Source organism: Dipodomys spectabilis, unplaced genomic scaffold (assembly GCF_019054845.1).
Source record: "Dipodomys spectabilis isolate Male_0828 unplaced genomic scaffold, ASM1905484v1 ptg000215l, whole genome shotgun sequence".
Taxonomy (NCBI): Eukaryota; Metazoa; Chordata; class Mammalia; order Rodentia; family Heteromyidae; genus Dipodomys; species Dipodomys spectabilis.
In genome coordinates, this window is record NW_024870892.1 from 7,650,214 (window position 1) to 7,677,153 (window position 26,940).

Consider the following 26,940-nt stretch of genomic DNA (forward strand, 5'->3'; position numbering starts at 1 on the left):
ACCTGATTGTGTGCCTTTATAAGACCTGCAAGTCCTTAGCTCGGGGCTCTCCTCCTGGGCTCCGCTGTGTCGGAGTGTAGGACGAGACCCGAGCTGCAGCCCGTTTAAATAAAACAGCTGTAGAGTCTGACTCTAGGTGGTCTTCTTGCAGGGGGTCCTGCGACCTCGGCATAACATATTAGTGGGGGCTCATCCAGGATCCTCCCCCCCTCCTCCCTCCAAAGACCCCCCTAGACCTCAGACTCCAAAGGTAAAACAGCGCTGTCTGTTTATTTGTCTTGTCCTGTCCTTTGTCTGTTTTACTTTCGTTTTCCCTTGTGAGGAGGGCCGCTCCGATTCGTAAAGGGTTGTCAAAGCGCACACACTTGTACAACAACCCTGGAGGAACTGGGAGACGTCCCAGATCCTCTTGTGGGGTGGGGGTAACCCTGCCATGTGCAGCGGGGGTCCTTGGAACCCCGCCGTGTGAAGCTTTTTTTCGTAACTGTCAGGCCTGCGTGTGTTTTGTTTGTACTGTTTATTTTTTTTTGGACTGTACGACTGACGGGACTGGAAACCATAGGCAACACTCCATCTAGCCCCCTAGACTTACAAAAAGAAACTAAGAAAGAGGAAAAGAAATTGTACCCCCCCCAGTTTTTCAGGGAGATAACTTGGAAGAAGAAATGTTTCCTCCCCCATACTCCCCTTCCCAGGTTTGCAGAACCTGAGAATGATCAAGAGGAGGCGGGAGCTATAGAACCAGCAGTTGAACCCTCAGCACTTACCCTTAAAGTTTCTGAGGGGCCAGTCACTCAACGATGCCATGGGATCAACCCCCCTTCTAATACAGCTGTTTTTCCCTTACGTGCCATAGGTCCGGTGGATGCAGATGGTCAACACCAACTCCAATATTGGCACACAACTATACAACTGGCACACCCAAAATGCCCCCTTTTCTGAGAAACCCCAGGATTTAATCCGTTTGCTTGAAATTATTTTTACTCATCAGCCCACTTGGGATGATCGCAGTCAGCTTTTACAGGTCCTTTTTACCACCGAAGAGAGAGACATATCCGACAGGCGGCCCAGAAACATATCCCTGGCCCCACAGGAGTGCCCATCATGGATCCTGCCCTGATCGCGGCCTATTTTCCTGAGATCCAACCAACATGAGACTACAATACGGTTGAAGGTAGGGAGCGACTCCTCGTCTACCGCCAGGCTCTGTTGACAGGTCTAAGTGAAAGTCCGGCAGCATATCTTGAGCGGCTCATGGAAGCTTTTAGTCAATATTTGATCTTGAGACCCAGGAGTTGGCTCAGATGATTATGTTTGCCTATATAAATCAAGCCGCACCAGACATAAAGCGAAAGTTGCAGGCTCTAGACAGACTTGGTGAGAAGTCTATTAGGGATCTATTAGCCATGGCGGAAAAGGTTTACAATAAGAGAGAGACAGGAGCAAAGACAGGAAAGGAAGGACAGAGAACGTGAAATTGAGCGTGAAAAGAGAGACTGGGCCAAGGAAAAGAAGCCAGACTTGTTGGACTTGCCACTATCGCATGCCGAGCATACCTGGTTCACAGACGGCAGCAGTTTCATTTGAGAGGGAAAAAGGTACGCGGGCACGGCAGCAGTTTCATTTGAGAGGGAAAAAGGTACGCGGGCGCAGCAGTCACCATGGACACTGAAATAGTGTGGGCAGAAGCACTCCCCCAGGGAACGTCTGCACAAACAGCAGAGCTAGTAGCACTAACAAAAGCCCTACAAATAGGAAAAGGGAAGAGACTAAACATTTACACGGATAGTCGGTATGCTTTTGCCACCGTGCATGTCCATGGAGCCATTTACCAAGAGAGGGGGCTGCTGACAGCTGAGGAAGACTATTAAAAACAAACAAGAAATTTTAAGCCTCATCCGGGCCATATGGGAACCAGCAAATATTGCCATTATGCACTGCCTTGGCCATCAAAAGGGAACTGATTCTATAACCAAAGGAAATAACTTGGCAGATCAGGCAGCTAAGGAGGAGGCTCTCCAGCCCAGGGCGGAAGGACTGACTAGTAGACCCAGGGCCACGAGCTTTGCCTCCTGAACCTCAGTACTCCCAAGAAGACTTGGAGTGGATAAAGAAAATTCCCATGGCCTATAAACCCCTGGACAGAGAAGGAAACAAAGACTGGTGGAAAACTGGTGAGGGGAAACTTATCTTGCCACAAAGATTGGGCAAGGGGATTCTTAAGAGAATCCATCAGGTCTCTCACATGGGAACCCGAAGAATGCAGAACTTGCTCCGACACTCAGAAGCAAAAATTAGGCAAGGAAATCAACTCATTGAGGACATTGTTAAAAATTGTAAAACCCATGGGGCTGGGAAGGTGGCTCAGTGGTAGAGCACCTGCCTTGCATGCCTGAGGCCCTGGGTTTGATTCCTCAGCACCACATAAGCAAAAAGAAAAAAGCCGGAAGTGGCGCTGTGGCTCAAGTGGTAGAGCGCTAGCCTTGAGCTGAAGAGCTGAGGGACAGCGCTCAGGCCCAGAGTTCAGGCCCCACGACTGGACCCAAAAAAAAAAAAAAAAAAAAATTGTAAAGCCTGTCAGCTCACCAATGCCCCCAATCAACCCGTTACAAAAGGAGCTCACCTCCGTGGAGATAGGCCAGCTGTGTATTGGGAAGTAGACTTCATAGAAATTAAAACTGGAAAATTTGGATATAAATATTTGCTAGGTTTTGCAGGCACCTTTTCAGGATGGGTTGAAGCCTACCCAACAAAGCATGAGACCACGAACGTCATGGCTAAGAAGATTCTGGAAGAAATCCTACCCAGGTATGGCTTCCCATCCACCATCGGGTCAGACAATGGACCGGCCTTTGTCTCAAAAGTAAGTCAGGGAATAGCCGCAGCACTGGGGACAGATTGGAAATTGTACTGTGCTTATAAACCCCAGAGTTCAGGGCAGGTAGAAAGAATGGACTCTAAAAGAGACCTTAACTAAATTGACCTTGGAGACTGGCGCAGACTGGGTATCACTCCTTCCTTTTGCCTTGTTTAGAATAAGAAATTCACCCTATCGGCTTGGCTTTAATTGCTTGCTGATTTGGATGATTCTGAATTTCTGTGTAAGCTTGACTATTTACAGCTGGTGCATAAAGAGTATGTGACCCCAGCTTACAGCATTATATGATTCTGCTTCTATTCCTTCCCCCATTTGTTTAAACCAGGGGACTCGGTGTTTGTTCGAAGGCACAACTTGAGATCTCTGGAACCATGGTGAAAGGGACCTTACATGGTGCTACTGGCTATACCTACTGCCCTTAAGGTGGATGGCATTGCTGCTTGGATTCACTGCTCCCACGCCAGACCGGCTGACCCCTTTGCCCTGGACGACCATGGGGAAACATGGGACGTCTCCAAGCATCTTACCCAACCACTCCATATACGCCTCAAGAAAAGAAAAATGGACTGATTGTTATTGGTATACCCGTTCAAGATCAAGAGCTGTTGGAGTTTTAGCTTTGGGCCAGAGCCACAAGATTGTGGCTCAGGACCATAAGTCAAGGGGGGGAATGAAAGGTTAGAGTATTTGAGGCAGTGACCATTTGTTGCTTGTTTCAGAACAGAGCAACACATGGTGCTAAACCACCTGATTGTGTGCCTTTATAAGACCTTCAAATCCTTAGCTCAGGGCTCTCCTCCTGGGCTCCGCTGTGTCAAAGTATAGGACCAGGCCCAAGCTGCAGTCCATTTAAATAAAACAGCTGTAGAGTCTGACTCTCGGTGGTCTTCTTACAGGGGGTCCTGCGACCTTGAAATAACAGACTCTCTCTCCTGTGACCTCCACACTTCCTGAGCACATGGGCAGCAGGAGTACCTGAGTAGACTCTTTCTCCTGTGACCTCCTCCCTTCCTGAGCACATGGGCAGCAGGAACACCTGAGTGGACTCTCTCTCCTGTGACCTCCTCCCTTCCTGAGCACACGGGCAGCAGGAGCACCTGGGTGGACTCTCTCCTGTGACCTCCTCACTTCCTGAGCACAGGGGCAGGCAGCAGTCCTAACCGTCTCCACTAGGGGTCCCTCAGGCCACCTTCACGGGTTTCCTTGTTGCTTTTGAACTCTTTCATGCTCACAGACAGCTCCTTAAGTGCCAGCTTAAGGATGGTACCAGGCCTTCCCTCTCTCTTGCCATATCTCCCCCAGAAGCTAGATTTTACAACAAAAATATAGAATGCCCAGTTAAATCTGATCGAGATAAAGCCAATATAACTTTTTAGTTTAAGCACACTCCATGCACACATGGAGTTTTCAGCAAACTTCAGTTAGACACACTTCTGATACAAATTTGAGTGTAGCACATATACCACAGCAACCTGAACAAGGACTGTTTGGCAGTTCCAGTCCTTGTACCAGTTGAACTGTGCTCCAAGGGGATTTCCTTCACCTGTGCAAACCTTCCATCCTCCAGGACCAAGGTATACATCCTGCCAAAGCCACCACTTCCTCAGACTTTAGAACACTGTTCCTTCCAGACAATATGAACATGCAATTGTCTACTGGTTTATCTTGCTTTCTTATGAGTATTTTTCCTTCTGTATGCCACTTGTACTATTATCTGATAAGTTCTCAATCACAATGAATGAGTGGTTAGAAACTACTTTGAGTGTTTGGGAGATATTTGTTTGGCTATGCTATCTACACTATTAGCAGTCTTGCAATTACAGAAATTAAGTGACCATTCTAGGGGCTGGGAATGTGGCTTAGTGGTAGAGTGTTTGCCTAACATGCTGGAAGCCCTGGGTTCGATTCCTCAGTACTATATAAACAGAAAAAGTCGAAGTGGCACTGTAGCTCCAGTAGTAGAGTGCTAGCCTTGAGCAAAAGAAGCTCAGGGGAAGTGCCCCGGCCCTGAGTTCAAAACCCAGGTCTAGCAAAAATATCTTTTTTAAAAAGTGACCATAGCTGGGCGCTGGTGGCTCACACCTATAATCCTAGCTACTCAGGAGGCTGAGATCTGAGGATCATGGTTCAAAGCCAGCCTGGGCAGAAAAGTGAGACTCTGATCTCCAATAAACCACTGGAAAACCGGAAGTGGTGCTGTGGCTCAAGAGCTGAAGAGCGCAGGGACAGCACCTAGGCCCAGAGTTCAAGCCCCACAACCGACAAAAAAAAAAAAAGAAAAAAGTGACCATTATAGGTAATGTTTCTTTACAACATACATGGTCTGTTATAGGGTAGGGTTCTATAAATACCAAGCACCCATAGCACATATAAAGTTATATTTTTAAAAAATTCAGTTTAGTCACAGCTCTTTAGGATATTAATACATCTTTTACTACATTTACATGAAAGGAAATGTCATCCATAGCTCCGACAAGCTATCTGAAACTGACTCTTGGATATTAAAGGCAAACACAAACAGGTGTCAATCCTGTCTGTTCTTAGACCTCTCCTGGCACGTCATAGTCTCACAGCTCCAAACACAAGCACCTTCCACTGAGGACTTAACACCAGAAGATCTCATCACACTAAATTCTGGGTGAAATATAACTACTTATTTTGCCCAATACACTTAAGACTCATTAACAATAAGGTAAACTACCAATACTTTAAGTGTTTCATAATTTCCTGAATTCGATTTGAAAATTTCAGAGGAAACAGGTAGAAAACAGGTAGAAAATATTTTCTTTCAAACCTTGATATTCTCTCTCTCTCTCTCTCTCTCCATATATATATTGGGGGGGGGGGGTCAGTTGTGGGGCTTGAACTCTGGGCTTGGGCGCTGTCCCTGCCCTCTTCAGCTCAAGGTGAGCGCTCTACCACTTGAGCCACAGTGACACTTCCAGTTTTCTAGTGGTTTACTGGAGATAAGAGTCTCACAAACTTTCCTACCCAGGCTGGCTTTGAACTGTGATCCTCAGATCTCAGCCTCCTGAGTAGCTAGGATTACAGGCCTGAGCCACTGGCGTCCTGCTCTCAATATATTTTTAATGTCATATTCCTCCTTTTGTATTTTTAGTAACTTTAATATACAATTACATGTGATTTAATCTGATAAAGATCATTCTAGTTTCAATGTCTATATTCATAACTGTGCAACTCAGCTAGCTAAAAATACTAATTACAAGAGAGAAGCTAACCCCAGAAAAGGATACCAGACATGCAAGAGAACATTCCCCACATTTTGTCACTGGCTGAACTATCAACCAACAATAGGACTATTCATTCTCTCTCCTTTCTCTTCTGGCAGCCCAAACTGTCACCACCAACCTAACAGGCGGGCCTAGTTGTGTTTTGAGAAACAAATCTATGCTATGAACTTCTTTTCTTTAGTCCTTTCATTGGAGCTTTTAAACATCTAAAATTTGAAGAATATTGCTTGCATGAGTGTTTCTGCATGCTGTATGAAACAACATGTGCAATATTAGGAAATAACTGGGAAATTGTGCATCCAGACTATATTCACTTTACCTATTTGTCAAGTGGTTAATCAATGTAGTTATCATTACTATAGTGATGTGTCTTTGGGGGGGCTGACCAGGATCTCATCCATGCTAGGCAAGCACTCTCCCACTAATGCCATACCACCAGCCAGACCTAGCGTAGTCGCTTTGATGCATGAATATGTAATACACACAAACTAATAGGGCAGAAAATATTAAATCCCAATTTAAATAATTGGCTAAAATACTTTGTTGTCCATTTTAACTACTTAAAACTGCTTAGGAAATAAGTCAAAGGAGAAAGAAGTAATTTGAATATAACAAGATTCAAGATAAGAGAAGCTATGCATTTAAATGATGTAGGTTTGATCTTATGGTCAAACATTGGAATGAAGGAACCTGCCCTAGTAGCTATCCGCCTAGTAGACATGTATGTCTTACACATCTGCTGGTAACAAATCTGTGAGCATAGCTTAGTGGGTTCCATCCCAACAGGGGGAAGGAAAAAGCAGTGAAAACACTGTACCTGAACATAAATAAATCTTGGGCCAAAACAGATTACTTCTTCACAAAATAATTAAAAGAATATAATAATTAATTAAATAATTAAAAGAATATAATAATATATTATTATATAATATATAAAAAGAATATAATTTCCTTTCTCAGTAGTTCAGTTACATAACAGAGACTAGAATCAGTTTAAAGAGATACAGTGGTCAAGGAGAACTTATTCAGCCATCAATAAAAAAAAAAAAATGAGCAATGGAAAGAGCATTTTAATTGCAAACACATAAAGAGTACTCTCCTGCCCAACCTTTTATAATTGACTGTTAGGAGAGATGGTACTTTTCTTCATGTTAGTAAAAGCACTATGAACAATAGTACAGCTATTTTCTCATCAATTGAAATGAATATTAAATATCAAATTTCATCTAAGTAGTACAAATATGATTCCCCTAAAATATACTTTATAGTTTCTTTCAAATTATCCTAAATTAGTTGCTACAGTCTAAGAATAATGGAACAAAATGAACAATCCATTTATTAAGTACTTGCTGAAACCTATGATAGAACAAATGGTATTTTTCAGAATTCTTAAAATAATAGCATTTCAGTACTCATTAACAATTATTTAAAACACACTCCATCTTGACTTAGTACTTGTTCATTGGGTACATGCTAGACGTCAGCAATCAGAAGTTCTTAGAGAAATGAGCTCTAAACAAGAAAATATTCAGCACATAAGCAACTATGAACATTAAACATTATGTTAGTACACAGGATGATCTTACAGTTGCGATGGGTCCATCAACATGATAATCCAGGCTGAAGACATCCCATCCCGTGTCACCTGGAGACACCTAATGCAAAAAAAAAAAAAAGCAGTAAAATAAGGAAGGCATATTTTTTTTAAACCACTCAAGTATTTAGCTTCCTAAGAAGAGGAATCTGTGTGTTTTGGTCAGCTTTGTCTCCCCAGCAACTGGACAAGGCATGTCCTGGGTGCTCTACAAACAGGAAAGAAGAGTACATCTTTTCAACAGACACTGCAGACAAGTCTACTGTCTTACAATGACTTCCAAATCTCTTCAAGTCTGTATTTTAAGAAATGGTTTCTACCAAAAACCTCTCAATAGCTGTGCGTCTGCCACAATGACACTGACGATACAATCTTTGGGTGGACAGACACTATATCACCATACATCATACTGGTGTCTCCCACCCAACTTATTATGGGTGTAAGTGGTTCATGTTACCAATCATCTATGACACGCTCCCACACCCTGGGAGTGGATGATCCACCTTGAGCCCAGCAGCCCTGAGACATTACTCTTCTGTGACACGATTTGGCCCAGAGGAGAGGGACTCACCCATAGTCACTAGTAAAACACGCATAGATCAGGGGCACATGCAAGCAGTCCAGTCTCCAAGACTGACCAGAGCATCTGTGCCTTAAAAAATAAATGCCTGCTGGACACCCTCTCTGGGCTGGCCCTACGTACCTCTAGCAGCCTCACATCCAGCCTCCGGAGGATCTCAGGGCTGTCAAACTGTGCATTGGTCGCTCTAACAGCAGTTTCGAGAATGCCAGTCAAGTTATGCTGATATAAAGTTGTTGCTGGACGGACAAGTTCTGGTCTTGATAAAAAAAAATTTTAATTACAGAAAACATTACTTGAATTTTTACTGAACTTTTGCAAAGTTATACATTAAAAAGAGTTCAAATTATAAACACTAAAAAGACAAAAGGGATCAATACAATGTAGAACAAACAGCTCTGTGGCATCAGCGTCTTGGAATCTCAAAACTATTCTTTCTGATTCAGCTTAGCTGTGCTAACATGTTAGCAGTATTCAAACCCCTCTAATGACATTTACTGCTTTCACAAAAAATGCTGGGCCCTTTATCATCTTAAAGTATTGTAGATCTGTAAAACTCGTCCAGCCCCCATTTCTTACTTCAGCAAATCCATTAAGTGCCTTATAAAGTCTCCCTGGCCAAGCAGCAGGTACCGCCTCATAGCCTGCATGTGGTCCAGCAGGCTGTACTTTTTATTGAGAACATCCAACAGATACTTGCTGGTCTCAAAATAAGCAGCATCAATTTTCCCTTGAAAGGCATTTTCTAAATCTGTGAATAAATCTGCAGCTGTAAAGAACAAAAGGGAAAGCACACATACATATGTAAGATGTATTTTAACAAAGGAATAATGAAGGCACACAAGGACAGAAGTCAAACCATCCCATCAGCAGCACCAACAGAAGACCCAGCCCAGCCACCAGAGCTGCACACTCAACAAAAGGAAACCAAGTCCCAAGAAACAAAACTGAACCCACCAACATCTCGCTGGAATAAGAGCAGTCACCAATGTTTGGACTTACAGGAGGGGCCAGCCACAGTACTGCTCACAAGTTCAAGAACCACCGTGCTCCAGCCACTACTGGGAAGTCCCATAAGGAACTATGAGGATGGGGCCCAGAGCCCAGCACCACACCTCCCATGGGACACCTTTACAAATGAATCCTGACACCAAAATGGCATGTGTGAATGAGCATGTGAGCTGCACAGCTCTGAGGGAGAGCAAGGCACTGCCGTCACACAGTTCATAGCATCCCTGAACTCCAGGGAAGTCACTGAAGATTTGTTAGGGGACAGAACCAGATGTACCAACACTGAAGCCTAACTCTAAGCAGTAACCTAAGTTAAAAAAAAAAAAAAGTGTTCCCATTACTTTATACTGAAAAAAAAAATGGAATGTGGAGACTAGAGATATAACAGAAGTTTGCACAATGCTAATTTACATCTGTTTAGTTCGATCTGTTTATAAGCATGTGATAAACATTTGATTTCACCTGAAAACCAAGAGAGTAATTCCAAAGTTGAAAAGGAACCAATCTTAAGATTGAGAAAAGGTAAGTGCCTCGTTCGAGGATAAGGGGGAATGAGAGACATAATGCTTTGTTCAAGGTTAAGGGGGAATGAGGAACGTGATGCCTTTGGTTGAAAGTTTGTCTTCCCAGTATCTGAATCAACCAACTTCAAAGTATCAAAAGGCCCATGGGTTCTGCTTGTCCTTCAGTACAGAACTGGGTTAAGCCAGTGGGACTGCTTTACTGCAGGTACACACTGGTGCAGAAACAAGGGTCCTGTACAAAAGGCCTGGCCATCTGAGGAACACAACAGCAAGGTCTGTGAACACAACAGCATCAGGACCCAATTCATAAGGTCACCACCATCCTGGCCACCACAATGTTGCTTTCGTGGCATCAGGGTATATCTGTCCATCTATGTCATTTTAAGTTATTTTCTCCAGGTATTTTTTATCCTGGCCTTAAGTCACTAAAATTTTTTGTTCTGATGGAATGTTAGCCCATTATAATCTAGAATAACCTAACAGAAGACATCAAATACAGAGCCTACATATATTCTTGTTTTTTTGGGTTTATTCGCCAGTCTTGGGGCTTGAACTCAAGGCCTGGACACCTGTCCTTGAGCTTCTTTTAATCAAGACAAGCACTCTACCACTTGAGCCACCGCACCATTTGTGGCTTTTTCTGTGTATGTGGTACTGAGGAATCGAGCCCAAGGCTTCTGGCATGCTAGGGAAGCGCTCTACCACTAAGCCACCTTCCTAGCCCCCTACATACACTCTTATTCCCCATAGTTTAGGCATGTGTTGTGATCCAACCCTAAAATCCCCCTTATTGTTTATTGGCACTTTTAAAATCCTCAAGTAAGCTTGTAGGTATGGCTCAGAGTATGCGAACCCTACTACAAAAAAGGAAAAGTAGGAGAAAGAGGAAGAGGTTGGAGGAAGAAGAGGGAAGAAAGGAGGAAGGAGGAAGAAAAGAGGGATGGGAGGAGGAAGGAGGAAGGGAGAGAGGGATAGAAGAAGGACCAGTTTCTTCACAGGTAAATAGGAACATAACATTTTCCATAGTTTATTACTAATAGTGTGCTGAGCTTTATACAGTGACTGTGAGGTCTCATGGGAGTTACCTTGCAGAGACCCCTGTAATGGGTGAAAATCATGAGTGGTAGCATTATATAGTTGTCCCTCGCTGTACTGTGGTTCACTTATAGCTACTTTGTGGACTTCCATCTCTGGAACTTTCACTGTGATACAGTGAAAATGCAGTAAGTGAACCACAATATTGGGAGGGACAGCTGTACCTTCATATACAAGTACAAGTAGGGCTGGGAAGGTGGCTCAGTGGTAGAGTGCTTGCCTTGCATGCATGAGGCCCTGGGTTCCATTCCTCAGCACCACATAAGCAGAAAAAGCCGGAAGTGGCACTGTGGCTTAAGTGGTAGAGTCCTAGCCTTGAGCTGAAGAGCTGAAGGACAGCGCCCAGGCCCAGAGTTCAGGCCCCATGACCGACCAAAAAAAAAAAGTACAATCATAACATAAACATAGTACAAAAGCACAGTTTTCTAGACACTAGCTTTAGCAAAGAACAGAGGAGAAGTAGTACCACTGAAAAGCCACCTTTTGTTGGGCAGTGAAGTAACTAAAAGCTGGGCACCCACCCCCCACTTTGCATCTATGTCCTCTGATCTGTCTAAGCCATTCTCTCCTCAGTCACTCTGCAGTAGCCTCTAGGAAAGACAAGACCCACTGACGGGCACCTCTGACAGAAGGCAGACTGTGCCCTCAGACAATCAATGCCATCTCCTTATCTTACAACAAAAGGCAAAAGTGCTCCACGGTAAGAGAAGAGCCAAAAGCTCAAAGACCCCCTGACAGGCAAGTGGCCTCAAATGGAAGGGACAAGAACTTCTCAGAAACGCCTTTAGAGTCAAAAGCTGAGGAAGAAATTAAGCAGAATATTGTAAGCACTATATAGCATGCCCCTCATCACCACCACTACCAGCATTACCCCCATCATCTCCTCTATTATCAATACCCTATCACCATGAGCCCACCACTACCCTTTATCATGTCACCACCATCACCAGCAGCAGCAGCAGCAGCAGCAGCAACGGCCTAACCGTACCATCCCGAGATGACTCTGAAGACTTAGTCATGGCTATCATCTTTGTGGTGGGCGTCTGATCATGACAAACTTGGTGCAAAAAATTTATTGATTTTCCTATCAAAAGCACCTAAAAATAAAAATGTCTTATGATTATCTTTATAGAAATTTAAATGAGCAAAATACTACAAATATTTACATTATAAATTGGCTACTGATTAAAAACTACTTAACAAGAGCATTCAGTCTACAATCAAATGATTTGTAGCAAAAGACACATTAACAAACATGAATGTATTGATGCATTCAAGTAACATATACTTTGCCTCAAGAGCATTATTAATCTCAAAATGTAAGAAAATCTATTTAAGTGAAAATTTGTTTTGTTACTGTATATATAGCAAACAAATAAAAATCACAAAAACTTCTAACCCTACCTTCCTAGATTGGTCCATCGTAATAAATGAAGGAATCATTGATTTCCTCAAAGTATACTTGTCATGCCACAGTCGATCTGTTTTAACTGTTGGATCTGATGCTACAAAAAACTGAAAGCAAAGGTAGACAGAACATTAAAAAAAACAGTAATTATGCAAAATACCCTAGAACAGCAACAAGTAACTTATTCTAGAACTGCTGGATGAACAAGCAACTTTCAGTTCATAAGGATAATGAAAGGTTTCTCTTGCCATTGACTTAGTGGATGGACTCCCATCAGCAGCTGCCCTATGCTCTGTACCTACACCTCAGGTAAGTAGAATCAGTTATCTTGAATGGTTATTTTATTGACAAGTGAAGTTGAGCACATTCCCATATTAGCTTTTTTTTTTTGTCAGTCATGGGCCTTGAACTCAGGCACTGTCCCTGAGCTGTTTTGCTCAGGCTAGTGTTCTACCACTTTGAGCCATATGTTCCACATCACATTTTCTGGTGGATAAGAGTCTTATGGACTTTCTTACCTGGCTGGCTTCAAACTATCACAGACAAAAAAAAAATCACTTAACTATTATGTATGTGATTAGATTACTGGTGAATTTTTAATTTCCTCCTATATATTTCCACAACCAAAAATTTTTAAATGGTGCAAATATTTGATCAAGAAAAAACTGCTTAATAATTAATTCCAGCCAGATAATGAACACAGGTTATTAGAATTTTTAAAGTAACATCGTTTTCTTCTTAAGGAAATTAACTAAAAAAGCCTTGTTTTTTCACTTTAGTGACTATCAAGGATAAATATTGAAAAGAACAAAATTTTAATGATGTCAAAGTCTTGTATTTGATGTTATCAATGATGTACAGAAACTTGTCCTTCATAAGCAAGCATATGAATAAATGATAACATCTTAAGACCTGAGAGAAGGGACTGCTACAGTTATTTTAAACTAAAACTTCTTATATTTAGTACCAATTCAAATGAATGAAGTATTCATTGATATGTTTTAGACTTTTATCATTTATATTACCTTCCACATCTAACACATGAGTATTGGCTGCTTTGAGAGATAAACAGATCTAGTCTAATGAGGTTATCATCACTTTAACATATATTGACATTATCCCGGACAGAAATAAAAAATTATTATGACCCCACCATGAATAATATGCATAATATGCATGGTTATCCAATCACTGTGTTAGAATTGCTCTATGGCTTGCCTTTCAACAGATTAGATAAATTGCATATAAATTGTATTTCTCTGTTATTCACTTAAACAGAAGAGCTATTTCCAATAGACAACACACCAATTTATCCTGATAGTTGAAGTGCAGCTGGATTTTTATCAGTACAAACAATAAGAAAATTTAATTTAAACCATAAAACCTCAAGACAATTCAGTCATCTTTAGAAGTCATGAATCCACCGCTTCATCTAGGGGCAAAGGGGCATGCAATCACTCTACTAGCAAACATACAGTAGTGAACACAAAAAGCATTGGTACTCTTTAGAACAGAATTAATTCTGTGAAAAAATTATGGCAGTAGAAGGAAAAAACCAAGGTCAGAATAAAACCACTATAAGCCTTTATTTTACTGAGGCATTTTCCACTCAAGGTCTTTTCATTTCCACCATTATGTCAAACATAGAAAGAATCAAGAAAAAAAAATAAAACCTAATTGTACCACGATTTCTCATTAACTGCTGGACAAGCACCAAGGCCTCCAACTAAAAACAGAAATGAAGAGGATGATTTTCTTAGCAAGCACTTTAGTTCCTATAGGAACGGATGGATGAATCAGGCCTGTTAACAGAGACCACAGGTGACCCTCCTCTAACTCACCCAACCCTGTAGGCCATTGTATGAGTCCAGCTAAGGACAGGCTCACCCAGAGAAAACACCATGGAATCTGCATGGGAGTGGGCGAGGAGGTAGCAAGGTTGCAGGGGAAGACTTGGTAAAGTTCTGAGTACAACAATGATCATGGAAAGACAACCTTGCAATTTACAGCATTTCAAAAGGTGTGAGAACTGTGCTTCTCTGGCGAAATTTATTCCTGAGTATTTTCTTGCTTGGCACCTTTGTTTCTTCCTGTGCTGCACGGTTTTCTTGCACAGAACTCACAGTGTGTTGAGCAGCTGATAGTGGACACCTCACCTTGTTCTTCACCAGGGAGAGAGCAGGCAACCTTTCTCCAGCCACATGGCTCAGAGATGAGCTTTGTTTGTGTTGAATAATGCCAGATCCTTTTCCAGCAGCATCAGCTGTACGACTTGTGTCTCCATCCTTCACCATCCTAGCGTGGTGATCACACTGGCTGACTCAGCGATGGTCCCCGAGTTCCTGGATAAATCCCACTTGGTTATTGCATACAATCCTTTCATACACTTTGAATTCCTCTGGAGGTTTCTTATAAGTCTTGAGATATGCAAATGAGGTCTGTGTTGTCAAAAATGGACTTAGGCATCTTCCTTATATTATTTGAAGAGTTTGAGGAGGGCTGGTGCTAACTTGTTGAACACTTGGTTAGACTTCACCAGCTACACAATCTGGTAGACTTGGGCTTTTCTTTGTTGAAATGTCTCAGTTACAGAATCTCTTTGCCTCTTACAGTATGTGCATATTTTCCATTTCTTTCCAAACAGTTTTGGTAGTTTACATATTTCTAAGAATTCGCTCAGCTTTTAGTTGTGAATTTCTTTGACATTTTTTGAAGAATTTTGCAGACATAGAATTATCAAATGATATTGTCTTATGCAGCTATTTCATAAACTACTGTGATGATTATATAGCTCATGAATAGCTATTCAGACTCAACACTAGAAGTTCAGTTTTATAACCAATTTATAATAACCAGACTGAGGAAAATTTAACTTACATAGAAGATGAATGGACAATATCCTTTAATTATATGATGATCAAACGCGTGATTCTCAAAACTATCAAATGTGTATGGTAAATATGTAATTCATGGTAAACTAAAGAGAATTTTCATGGCTAGAAATTATAGACAGGATGACTGATCAAAAAGCAAGGATAGTTAAATGGACATTTAATTATAACCTCCTTATACAACTTTTTTTTGGTCATGGGGCTTGAACTCAGCCTGGGCATTGTCACTCAGCTCTTCAGCTTAAAGCTAGTGCTCTATCACTTGAGCCACAGCACCACTTCCGGTTTTCTGGTGATTAATTGGAGATAAGAGTCTCACAGACTTTCCTACCCAGGCCAGCTTTGAACCAAGATCCTCAGATCTTAGCCTTCTGAGTAGCTAGCATTACAGGCTTGAGCCACTAGCACCTGGCTCCTGTATAACCTTTTGAAATTCAGAAAAAAATAGTAAAGATGGGACAGAGACAGACAGAGAGAAAAAGAAGGGGAGGGGAAAGAGAGGGAGAAAGAAAGGGAGAGAGGGAGGGATAGAGAGGGAGAAAGGGAGAGAGAGAATCTCCCAAAAATAACAATAAACAAGGGAGAAAATAACTTTGTTGAAGCAGCATTCATGTAAGATTACAGACGCCTCAGGGGCAAAGGTCACTCTAGTGTCATCATACTCTCCTCAGACTGAGGTTGGTCTGACTTAACCCTCACACAGTCTCCAGGTCAAGCACAGCCATTACACACTTCTGGAAGATGGAAGGAAGGCTGAGGAAGGAATAGCCAGCAGGAACAGAAGCCAAGAATCACCCCAAACCTGAATGCACTGTGAGAACCAGTATGCAAGTTGTGACTTCAACAACTGTCTCGGTATCACAGTGCTGTGTGTGGCATGGGGTACACAGCACAAACCACAGGCAAGTTCAAGAGTTCTCTGAGTAGGGGCTGGGAAGGTAGCTCAGTGGTAGAGTGCTTGTCTTGCATACATGAGGCCCTGGGTTCAATTCCTTAGCACATAAGCAGAAAAAGCCGGAAGTGGGGCTGCCTCTCAAGTGGTAGAGCACTCGCCTTGAGCTAAAGAGCTGAGGCCCAGAGTTCAGACCCCACCATCGACCAAAAAAAAAAAGAATCCTCTGAGTAAAACTAATGACACTAACAAGATCACCCAGAGTATAATGTGGTACCTGAGTAAAGAAACTGCCAGGAAAAACAAATATGACTAAGAGCCTTGATCTTCCCACACCCCCTTCAGCCACTATAGAACAATTGTAATGGGTGAGGCGTACAAGTTGGCCCCAGTGACTCACACCTGTAATCCTAGCTTCTGGAGGCTGAGATCCAGACTACAGTTATTAGCTAGGTCTTTCTTCCAATCCTAGAAACCCATCTCCAAAATAATTGACAAGATGGACTGGAGGCATGCAGGATACACTGAAGGGGTTGTGTATGGCTCACCTGTATTGCCGAAACTACAATGTGGATTTTTACTGGGTTTGGGTTTTGGAATATTACATAGACACAAGCTTTCTTGGAATTGGATCAAGTATAAACTTGAAATTAATTTGTTTCATATGAATTTTATATACATAGCTAGAAGGTAACTTCGTGACAAGCGTCTAGTGCCACATCAGGTCAGGTGTGACCTCTTCTTTTTGTGGTACCAAGTCAGTGCTCAAGAAGTTACAGATTTCAGAGTATCTGAGATTCTGGATGTTCCAATTATTGATATTGAATACTAATGTGGTAGAGTAAAATGGTATGCCTAAATCAAAATTTAATATCTACCCCCCAAAGAAGCACTTCTACCTCCAAAATTTAATGTCCACCCCCCAAACCAGCACTTCCACCTCCAAAATTTAATGTCTACTTCACAAACCAACACTTCTACCTCCAGTATCTTCTTTGGAAAGTTAGTAAGCACACATTGGCAGGCACACAAAAGGATATCCACTGTAGTAATATTACTAAGATTAAGCACCGTATTGGCAGCTAGCTATTCAGAAGGCTGAGATCAGAAGGATCACCATTCAAAGTCCACATAAAACATCCTCAAGATAACATCAACAAAATAACCAGCAAAAAGCAGGGCTGGAGGTATGGTTCCAAGTGGTAGAGCACCATTTAGGCAACAAGTCAAGCAATCACGAAGCCCTGAGTTCAAGTCTCAGTACCAACAAACAAATTATCATCGTCATCAAATTAAAAACAAAAAGAACATAATCTTTACAAACAGGAGGTTGCTAAAAACCTACTTGTTCATATAGTAAAATAGCATGCAGTAATAAAGAAAACTACAGTCATCAGGAGAGCTAGACAACACAGTGAAAGACTTGCACAATATATATGCATGTACACATTCCAGCCAGGTCCAAAGCACACTAAAAGCAGTATCATCTGTTCTGCTTTGTTTGACTAGCACAAAAGATAAATTAGCAAAAGATTTGGGCACGACACAAAATTCTGTTTGCTTATGTGCATTTTCCACAGTGAGAAACAGTTAACTGAAAAAAAAAAAAAAAAAAGGCGGGAACAGAAGAATCCAGAGACACCCAAACTCAAAAAACCATACACATACAGGGTCCTGCCTGCCCCTCAACCTTGTGCCTTTATAGGTGCTGTTCTGTGTTCAGATGCCTCCTCTCACCAACACCTCACAAAACACAAACACTGCAGTCCCACACCCATTTCCAAGCCAATTTTAGGGCTTCCTTCAAGTAAATGCCATATTTATTGCAGTATTTTTGTATTCCTGAACCATTCTATGTGCTCAATTATAAATGGTGCAACTTTTTATTAAATTACTAACAACATTTGTAAGTGTAAAGCTTCTGCCCTATTTTCTGCACAAAAGCCACCCTATGGCTTTACTGTTTGATTTCCACACCAGTGATTTTTAACAGCAAGACATTGCTTTACATAACTGTGTGCATTTCAAAAGGTATTATACTCATATGAGCACACTTGCTTTATTCAAACTGAAGACCACATGATCACTCAGACAAGCACAAAGGCAAGTAACACTTGAAGGAGCTACACAACTCAGCCTCGGGGGCTAGGACCTTACTCTGACATCTGCTGGCTAGTAAACCTGGACAAGTGGTTTGATCTTGCTGAGTTTACTACTAGTGGGAGAATAATTCCCCACTAATCAAATAGAGCTCTACAATAGATAACTAGCTACAATAGATAACTAGCTTTCAGATTACTGTACAAAATGTGCTTGCCATTCAACAGGGGCAAATTCCTATTAAGAGAAAATAGTAAGGGAACAGGGGAGACCCATGCCTCTTAACTCTGTTAGCACCTACTTCATGGTAAGTGTCCTCAAGTTCCCCGTCGTAGATCCAGCGGTAGAGGAAGCTCAGAACCGGATGAGACACTAAGCTCAGAATGTGCTGAACCAGGGACCGCATATATGGGTCTCCCGTCTTTGTGTAGGCATGAACAGATGAAGCCAGCTCACCTCCTTTCCTTCCTGGGGAATGGGGGGGGGGGGGGGGGGAAGCAAGAGAAGGGAGGGGCACATAAAAGGAAAAACACCTAAATTAACATTTTGGCACAAGGCAACTAACCAAAGATGGCCAAGTAAATGAGAGCAAACATTTCTCTTCCTTCAAATAAAATATTTTTGGATCTAGAAGCAGCAGCATGTGATAAGCATGCGTATCCAAATTCTATTTATAACTTACACAAATTTAAATCAGAGTGAGTTATTTCTCTCATGGATGGAAGGTATTTTTTCATCTGCAAAAAGGTTTTCAGCAGCAAAAAGCAGCTACACAATCTACAACTCACATAACTCTTCACATCTTTTTTGACTGAGATACATTAAGAGCCAAACAATTCAGCACATACCATATATGCATAAGAACAAAACATCTAAGAATCAACACTGACATTGTTTGGGGTATAAATGCTAGTCTCAATTCACTGGCTTTAGAGTTCACTAATTAGTGACTCATTAACTAGCAGCTTTGCAGGGTGAGGTGCTGTTCAGTAAATACAGAAGAGATTTGTCTAGAAGAAGGAAGCGGCAGAAACCAATTTAAGAAACGTGCACAGAAATCCCTTGCACTATACCACAAACTTGGGAGTTCTATCCGGCACTAATTTAAGCAGGCTATGTTGACAGGTGTGCACAGAGGGGACAGTGAGCAGAGACCCAGGGATCTGGGAGAAGTTCTTAGTGTAGCACACCCAGCAAACATCAAACAGGACTGAAGACTTCCAGAGAACTGCAGCAGGATATCTGCAGCCAAGTAGCTACTGACAAGTGAAGGAACAGGGGAACAGAAGCCAGATACAGAGGAGAAATGCAGGGTTCTCCTCTTGTGCTCTTCTGTTCTTTAAGTGCAAGGAAGGGAGGCAGAGTGTTGACAGCATGATGTTGAAGTTGGACTCAGATGTGATCAAATGTGGAGAATGTGATCAGATGTGGAGAATGGCAGTGAGCCAACCTCTCTCAGTGGGAAAGATGTCTGGCTCTGTATAGTGAGCAGACTCTACCCTCCTTGTCCCCAAGTCTTCACTCAGTACCTGCTTACCTAGGCAACTAGCACACCTGGACGAGGTCACATCTGCATCCGCTGAGGTCACATCTGGATGTGAGCATACCTTTCCCCGCCCTTACCCTTAATAAGACCTAGCCCAGGGCCAGATGCTGTCTTTCACGGATCTTTCCCAGCCACATGGAGTGCCAACATGAGCTGGTGCCAGCCAGAACGATGAATAAACCTACTCCTTACCTGAATACCATGTGCATGGTGCTGTTCTTACTTGGCCACCTCTTCTTTAAAAACCTAACACCATATCCTATGTAGTGCTAATAGTCCTAAGAAATAACAACTATTAAAACCCCACCGTTGGGCTAGGAAGGTGGCTCAGTGGTAGAGTGCTTGCCTAGCATGCATGAAGCCCTGGGTTCGATTCCTCAGCACCTCATACACAGTAAAAGCCGGAAGTGGCGCTGTGGCTCAAGTGGGTAGAATGCTAGCCCTGAGCAAAAGCAGCTTAGGGACAGTGCCCTGGACCTGAGTTCAAGCCCCAGGACTGGCAAAACAAAAAACAAGAAACAACAAATACTGTCATAAATGAGAAAAAAAGAGGGTGAGGGCCTTGGAAAAGTCATAGAAATACAGATGCTGGAGCTCAAAGAGAGGCCCAAGAGACCATATAAATATGGGAAATTTTTAATAGACAGACGGTGAGCAGAAGTGGCGCTGTGGCTCCAGCGGTAGAGCACTCACCTCAAGCTGAAGAACGCAGGGACAGCACCCAAGCCCAGAGTTCAAGCCCCACGGCCAACAAAAAATAAAAAAAAAGAAATAAACAGATGGAGAGCATGAACATGACCCCCAACTGAGAAGTAATGAAAACAGGGTGAGGTACCAGGGAAGCCCGGGAGGCAAGTGAACCAGGAGCACAGACAGGGGACTGGCATCCCAACCAGGAAGGGCCGCTGTCTTCCTGCTTTCATCTCAGCAACACCAGACATTCTACAAGGACAAACAGACCAGTGCCACGCCATACTGGCAATGGGATGCTTTCCCTATATTATTCTGTATTCTATCAATGAACACACTTATGGCTACTTAAGATACCAGAGCAGGTAAAAAGCAGAACTGGATGGCGTGCTCTACAGATGAGCTTTGAACCAGAGTACACTGAGAAGCACACACAAGGGAGACACAAAAAGACCTTGGCAGTAATCCACCAGGGCTGCAAGAGTCTTCAGTCTTATTTTCGGATCATACGTCCAAACCAAGAGGCGTCGCAGCGTGAGGCTACTCTCAAGTCCCAAATTCACACCCTGATCATCCTCAAGCTGTAGCTGGAAAACAACATGGAAGGTTCAAGTACAAATACCCAAGCACATGAGCTCACATCTTAAACCATACAGAGTAAACAGTAGGAAACAACAGTGCTTTCAAGCTTCAAATGGCTAAGATAGATAGTAATAGGTAATAGGTTTATATTTAAACCTATTATTATTGGGACCTCACAAACAGTATTATGAAAATGATTCCTAGTTTTTGTAAGTAGTACATGAAGCTTCTTAAAAGATTCTATATAGTAACAATTATCTAACTCGTCAATTAAAAACAAAGCATTTACCTGGGAATGCAGAACAGACAGTAGTCGATAGTATTCTGTGAGCTCTTGATGGAGGGCAGCACAAAAGCTCTACATGGAAAAAATATAGAACAGTAAATCACAACCCATTCATGAAAATTGGCTAATTCTATGAAAACATGGTTTCAAATAAAGTTTGGGTAGAGTTCAGCATAATTCTGCTTCTGTTTTAACACTGTAAATTTACATTTTGTAAACATTAGGTAAGTCTTATTGCTTAGTACAAAAAGAATGAACTTTGCAGAAGGAAAACAAAGAAATTATAGTATAGTTCTCATGAAGCTAAATGTGCACCACGTTGGCGAATAATCCTTTAAGGTTATGGCCTTTTAAATTTTTATAGTTAAAACTTTTTGTAATGTCCTTAATTGACAAAATTTAAAAAATTGGCAACTAAATACCAGTTTGTACTATGTTTTCCCAGCCACAGAATTTTAAATTTCTGTCTGGAATAATGTCAAGGGACCCAAATATAAGGCCAAGAATTCTACACAGACTTCTGTGATAAGGGAGATCTTTGTGGCATGGGCTCAAGGCTATAAATAGAGCACACACAGTGGAAGGTCTGTTTTGCAGACACAGCTTGCAAAGAATAAAGACCACATACTTGAATGTACAACCATATATAAAATACAAGTTTATTTTACTGTATTTATGTTTTGTGGATTAGGACTATATGAACATTTCCATTCTTTTCACTCGAAAAGTATCAACTTTCTCAACATAAAGCAATATTTCAAAAGTAAGACTTTCAGGATGAAATGTTCCAGTTGAGAATCTGACAGACCTTAGGGTGAGATATTAGGGTCTCGGTGAGGGCCAACCCCTGCCATCATTTTTGTTTGTTTTGTTTGTTTGTTTTGGTCAGCCCGTTGGGGCTTGAACTCTGGGCCTGGGCGCTGTCCCTCAGCTCTTCAGCTCAAGGCAAGTGTTCTACCACTTGAGCCACAGTGCCACTTCCAGTTTTCTGAGTGGTTTATTAGAGATGAGTCTCCAGACTTCCCTGCCTGGGCTTGCTTTGAACTACAATCCTCAGATCTCAGCCTCCTGAGTAGCCAGGATTACAGGCATGAGCTGCCAGCATCTGGCTACCATTGCCATCTTGAACCTTGTGGTTTTGTTCCTTTGAGAGAACAGACTGGATTTTATGTAAGGGATATACTTGGCCCAGGGTGGCACCAAGGTGCTTATTAAACAGTAGGTCAGTTTCTTGAAGTAATGTTCTCAGAGAGGCAGTGTCAAATTTGATCAGATGTGTCATCCCTTTTTAAAAAAGCCTTGATGGCTGGCAAACACCCACAAACACATACAAATCTAAAGCAAAAAAATTACAGAAAAATTATGAAAGTGGAGGTGTGGTCTTGAGTAGAAAATCCAAGCCAGAGCTCAAGGCTCAGAACTCAAACCTGTGTCAGCACAGGAAAAAAATGCTCATTATGTCAAGTAATCAGCTGCTGATTCTCAAAGATGCACAGAAATACACACACTAACTATTCACACACGAACAGCAGTTTCTGTAAGAGCATTTCAGGATTATCTACACTATTACAGCAGAGCAGTTCCAACTCAGATTACAGAAGCACTACTAAGATCCACCCTTAAGAGACAGAATCTTTCTTTGGCATGTCTACAACCAGTACACTGCTAAAGCTGTAAAGGGGTTTCAGGTAGTAACTATTCCAGAACAAGAGGCATAAACTAACCTCCTTACCTCCTGCAGCTGGGGCATATGATCATCCAACGAGAACACTCAACAATTCAAATCAGCTGAGTCACTGGGCACCAGTGGCTTACGCATGAAATTCTACCTACTCTGAAGGCTGGGTTCTGAGGATTTGGGTTCAAAGCCAGTCCAGACAGGGAAGTCTGTGAAACTCTTATCTCCAATTAACCACCAGAAAGCCAGACATAGAGCTGTGAGTAGTAGTGCACTAGCCTGGAGCAAAAAAGCTCAGGCACATTTCCCAGGCTTGCTGGTGGACAGCAATGACCTGACTAGCAGGAAACAAGAATGAAAGGGAGAGAGCTCCACAACAGGAGTCCCAGGCCTCCAGTCCCTTACCTGCTGCCCAATAGTCTGGGCAAATGGATCCAAAACTTTGATGTTCACTTTTTTTCATTTGCAAAGTGGTGGTAATTGATATATATCCTGTTAATTTTTGAGGGCTATTATAACAATTCTCAAGATGAGGAAAGATGCTTTAAAATCCAGTACTATAAAATTCTGTACAATAATACTACAGTGATTATTAATTAGCAGGGACATATCTATATAATTAGACAGCTGGCAAACATCCAGAGCATATAAGGAGCACCCACACAAATAATTTGATTTAAAGAGGACAACAGATTTAATTACAGATTTCATAAAAGAAGTACCAATTGCCAACAGGTTTGTGGAAAATACTCAACATCATCAGGGAAATACAAATAAAAGGCAGAATGAAATATTGCCTCACTCCAGTCAGAACAGCTATTATCATAGAAGACTAAAGCAAGTGCTGTTGAAGATATAGAAAAAGAGGAATCCTTGCACACTGTTGGTGGGAATGTAAATAAGATTGGCCATTATGAAAAGTAGTATGGAGGGTCCTCAAACAATTGAAAGTAGATCTGTCACATGATCTAGCAATCCCACTTTTATGTATATGTCCAAAAGAAATCAGTATGTAAACAGGCATCTGTGCTCCTGTGTTTAGCCAAGAAATGGAAACAATGAATAAAGATGTGGTGCAGCTGCTCACGCCTGTAATCCTAGCTATTCAGGAGGCTGAGATCTGAGGACTGCGGTTCAAAGCCGGCTCTGGCAGGTAAGTCCATGAGATTCTCATCTTCAATAAACCACTAGAGAACCGGAAGTGGCACTGTGGCTCAACTGGTAGAGTACTCGCATTGAGCTGAAGAGCTGAGGGACAGCACCCAGGCCCAGAGTTCAAGTCCCACAACCGGCAAAAAATTTAAAAAAATTTAAAAAGATGTGGTGCATACACACCATGGTATACTCAACTACAGAAGAAATGAAATATGGTCAAGTCATGTGGGACAAGGTGGATGCAAATGGAGGTTGCAGATAAAAATACACCATAAGCCACACAATACTGTATTATCTCACTCATATATGGAATATAAAAAGCAGCTCTCATAGACGTTGAGAATAAAACAGTAATTACTAAAGGCTAAAGAACTGGGAGGGAGCAGGGCTCTGCAATAGTAAAATGGAAAAAAGCTGCACATTATCTGCAAATACACATTTTAAAAAGTAGTATCCACCAGGCGCCAGTGGCTCACACCCGTAATCCTAACTACTCAGGAAGCTGAGATCTGAGGATCACGGTTCCCAAGTCAACCTAGGCAGGAAAGGCCATGAGACTCTTATTTCCAATTAACCACATAAAAACCAGAAGTGGGCCGGGCGCTGGTGGCTCACGCCTGTAATCCTAGCTACTCAGGAGGCTGAGATCTGAGGATCGCGGTTCAAAGCCAGCCCGGGCAGGAAAGACCGTGAGACTCCTATCTCCAATAAACCACCAGAAAACCGGAAGTGGCGCTGTAGCTCAAGTGGTAGAGCGCTCGCCTTGAGCTGAAGAGCTGAGGGACAGCGCCCAGGCCCAGAGTTCAAGCCCCACGACCGACAAAAAAAAAAAAAAAAAAAAAAACCAGAAGTGGATCTGTGGTTCAAAGTGGTAGAGATCTATCCTTGAGCAAAAGAGCTGGGACAGTGCCCAGACCCGAGATCAACTCCCATGATGGACCAAAAAAAAAAAAAAAAAGGTATCCTAGTCACTGCTGCAAAGACTGAAAAAGGTGAATCCCCATGTGTGTCCCAAGTGGTGTGGTGACAGGGGCAGGGAAGATCTCCATGAACCAGTTCCAACCTCTCCAGAATCCTGTTCCTTTAGTTCCAAGAGCCTCCGAGCCTCCAATAACTCTTATCCACCTGTAGTGTCTATCTTCCCAAGCAGACCCTCCCCCACACCTATAGCAATTCATAGCACAGCTTTCTTTAAAAACAGATGCCCTAGTGGTACTAGACACTATGTTGAAAATAAACTATACAATTGTGGGTGGGGTAGATGGGAAAAAAAGAGAGAGGAAAGGAGTGACACTGTCCAAAAAGAAATGCCCTCATTACCTCTGTACTCTGACTCCTCTGTACATCATCTTTATAATACCAAAAAAAAAAAAAAAAAAAAAGTTTCTTTAAAAGCTTCCCTGAGGGCTGGGAAGGTAGCTCAGTGGTAGATTGCTTGCCTTGCATGCATGAGGCTCCAGGTTGGATTCCTCAGCACCACATAAGCAGAAACAGCCAGAAGTGGTGCTGTGGCTCAAGTGGTAGAACCCTAGCCTTGAGCTGATGAGCTGAGGGACATGGCTAGGCCCAGATTTCAGACCCCACAACCGACCAAAACAAAAAAAGCTTCCCCGAAAGGAATTTTCACAGTAAGATCTTAAAATAAGATAAGTATTTCCTAAGCCAAGAGTAACGAACATACCTGACCTACAAGTCCAAATGAACGATCCAGACTCCTCTGGTCAGTGTATTTTCTGATTTTATTATGCAACCAACCCAGCTCAGAAAGTCTGATTGCTGTGTCCCTTATAGACTTATTTAGGTTTGCCTAGAAAGTAAGTCATCAAAAGTCAAAAGTTAAAACATGAATACTAAAATATTTATTTTTCTCATACACTTGTTCTTTTAATATTGTAATTCTTAGAATCTGACAGAGAAAATTAAAAGCACCATCATGAAAGCAAAGGGACACACACAGGCAGCAGGAGAGGGCACATGGTGAGGGCACACTGAGCTAAGCCACATCTCCCGTGGAGTCCCTGCCTCTGACCTGGAACAATCCTCAGTGGCACAGTCTGACATCAGTCCACTGAGAAAGGGCCAAGGAACATTGTAAACTACCCACAAAGCAGAACTGTGCAAAGACAGGTTCTAGAGGAAAACTTAAGCAGGAAACTTCTAATTCCACATCTCTGCAGCACTTAACACCAGCCATGGAAGACAGGGAAAAAAAGCCAGATTTGACTGTGCAACATCCCTGGTATACCCAAATTTGTAAAGTCCCAGGAACACCTAGTAAGCTAATAGCCCACTGTATGAACTTCTTCAGTTTTAGTCTTCTTGAACATTTTAAATGAGATTTTCAATCACTGTACCTTTCCTTCCACTTTGTAGCAATCTTCAGAGCTGCTCATTTTAATATGTTTGCCATCTATCCCCTGGAAGACGTATAGAAGGTCCCTCACAAGGGCTGCTTCAGTAATTTCTGTAATACCTATAAAATTATTTTTAAGTCAGCAATCACTAAATAACACACTTAAAGATAAAGTAAGTTTATGACATAATTAGCTGAGGTTTATACATTTCTCACCAAGACATCTGCAAGCTTAAGAGGAAAAAGAGGTGTGAGGCTAGAAAGAAATAGGGACTTTCTGAAAGGTGGTGGGGCTTTATTATACAATGTCTCCACTAGAGACCTCTTTATAGGTGACCCCACCTATGCACCTCAGAACCCCACCACACATCACTTCAGGAATGATTACATAACAGTCATGTCCACAGACTAGGGTACTGCACAGCA

The 26,940-nt window shown here is 42.1% G+C and overlaps 1 protein-coding gene across 1 annotated transcript in view; it reads right to left on the reverse strand.

Moving 5' to 3' along the window:
• Window positions 1-26,940, reverse strand: part of Tubgcp3 (tubulin gamma complex associated protein 3) — a 69,901-nt gene that overhangs the window by 17,533 nt on the left and 25,428 nt on the right. The window contains exons 7-16 of the mRNA XM_042697190.1: window positions 26,516-26,634; window positions 25,843-25,968; window positions 21,332-21,400; window positions 20,915-21,047; window positions 18,526-18,692; window positions 12,338-12,448; window positions 11,922-12,030; window positions 8,883-9,072; window positions 8,427-8,562; window positions 7,716-7,784 (exon numbers count right to left, since the gene is read on the reverse strand). Of these exons, the coding sequence (XP_042553124.1) occupies window positions 7,716-7,784; window positions 8,427-8,562; window positions 8,883-9,072; window positions 11,922-12,030; window positions 12,338-12,448; window positions 18,526-18,692; window positions 20,915-21,047; window positions 21,332-21,400; window positions 25,843-25,968; window positions 26,516-26,634 (1,229 nt within the window). The remainder of the gene's footprint in view (window positions 1-7,715; window positions 7,785-8,426; window positions 8,563-8,882; window positions 9,073-11,921; window positions 12,031-12,337; window positions 12,449-18,525; window positions 18,693-20,914; window positions 21,048-21,331; window positions 21,401-25,842; window positions 25,969-26,515; window positions 26,635-26,940) is intronic.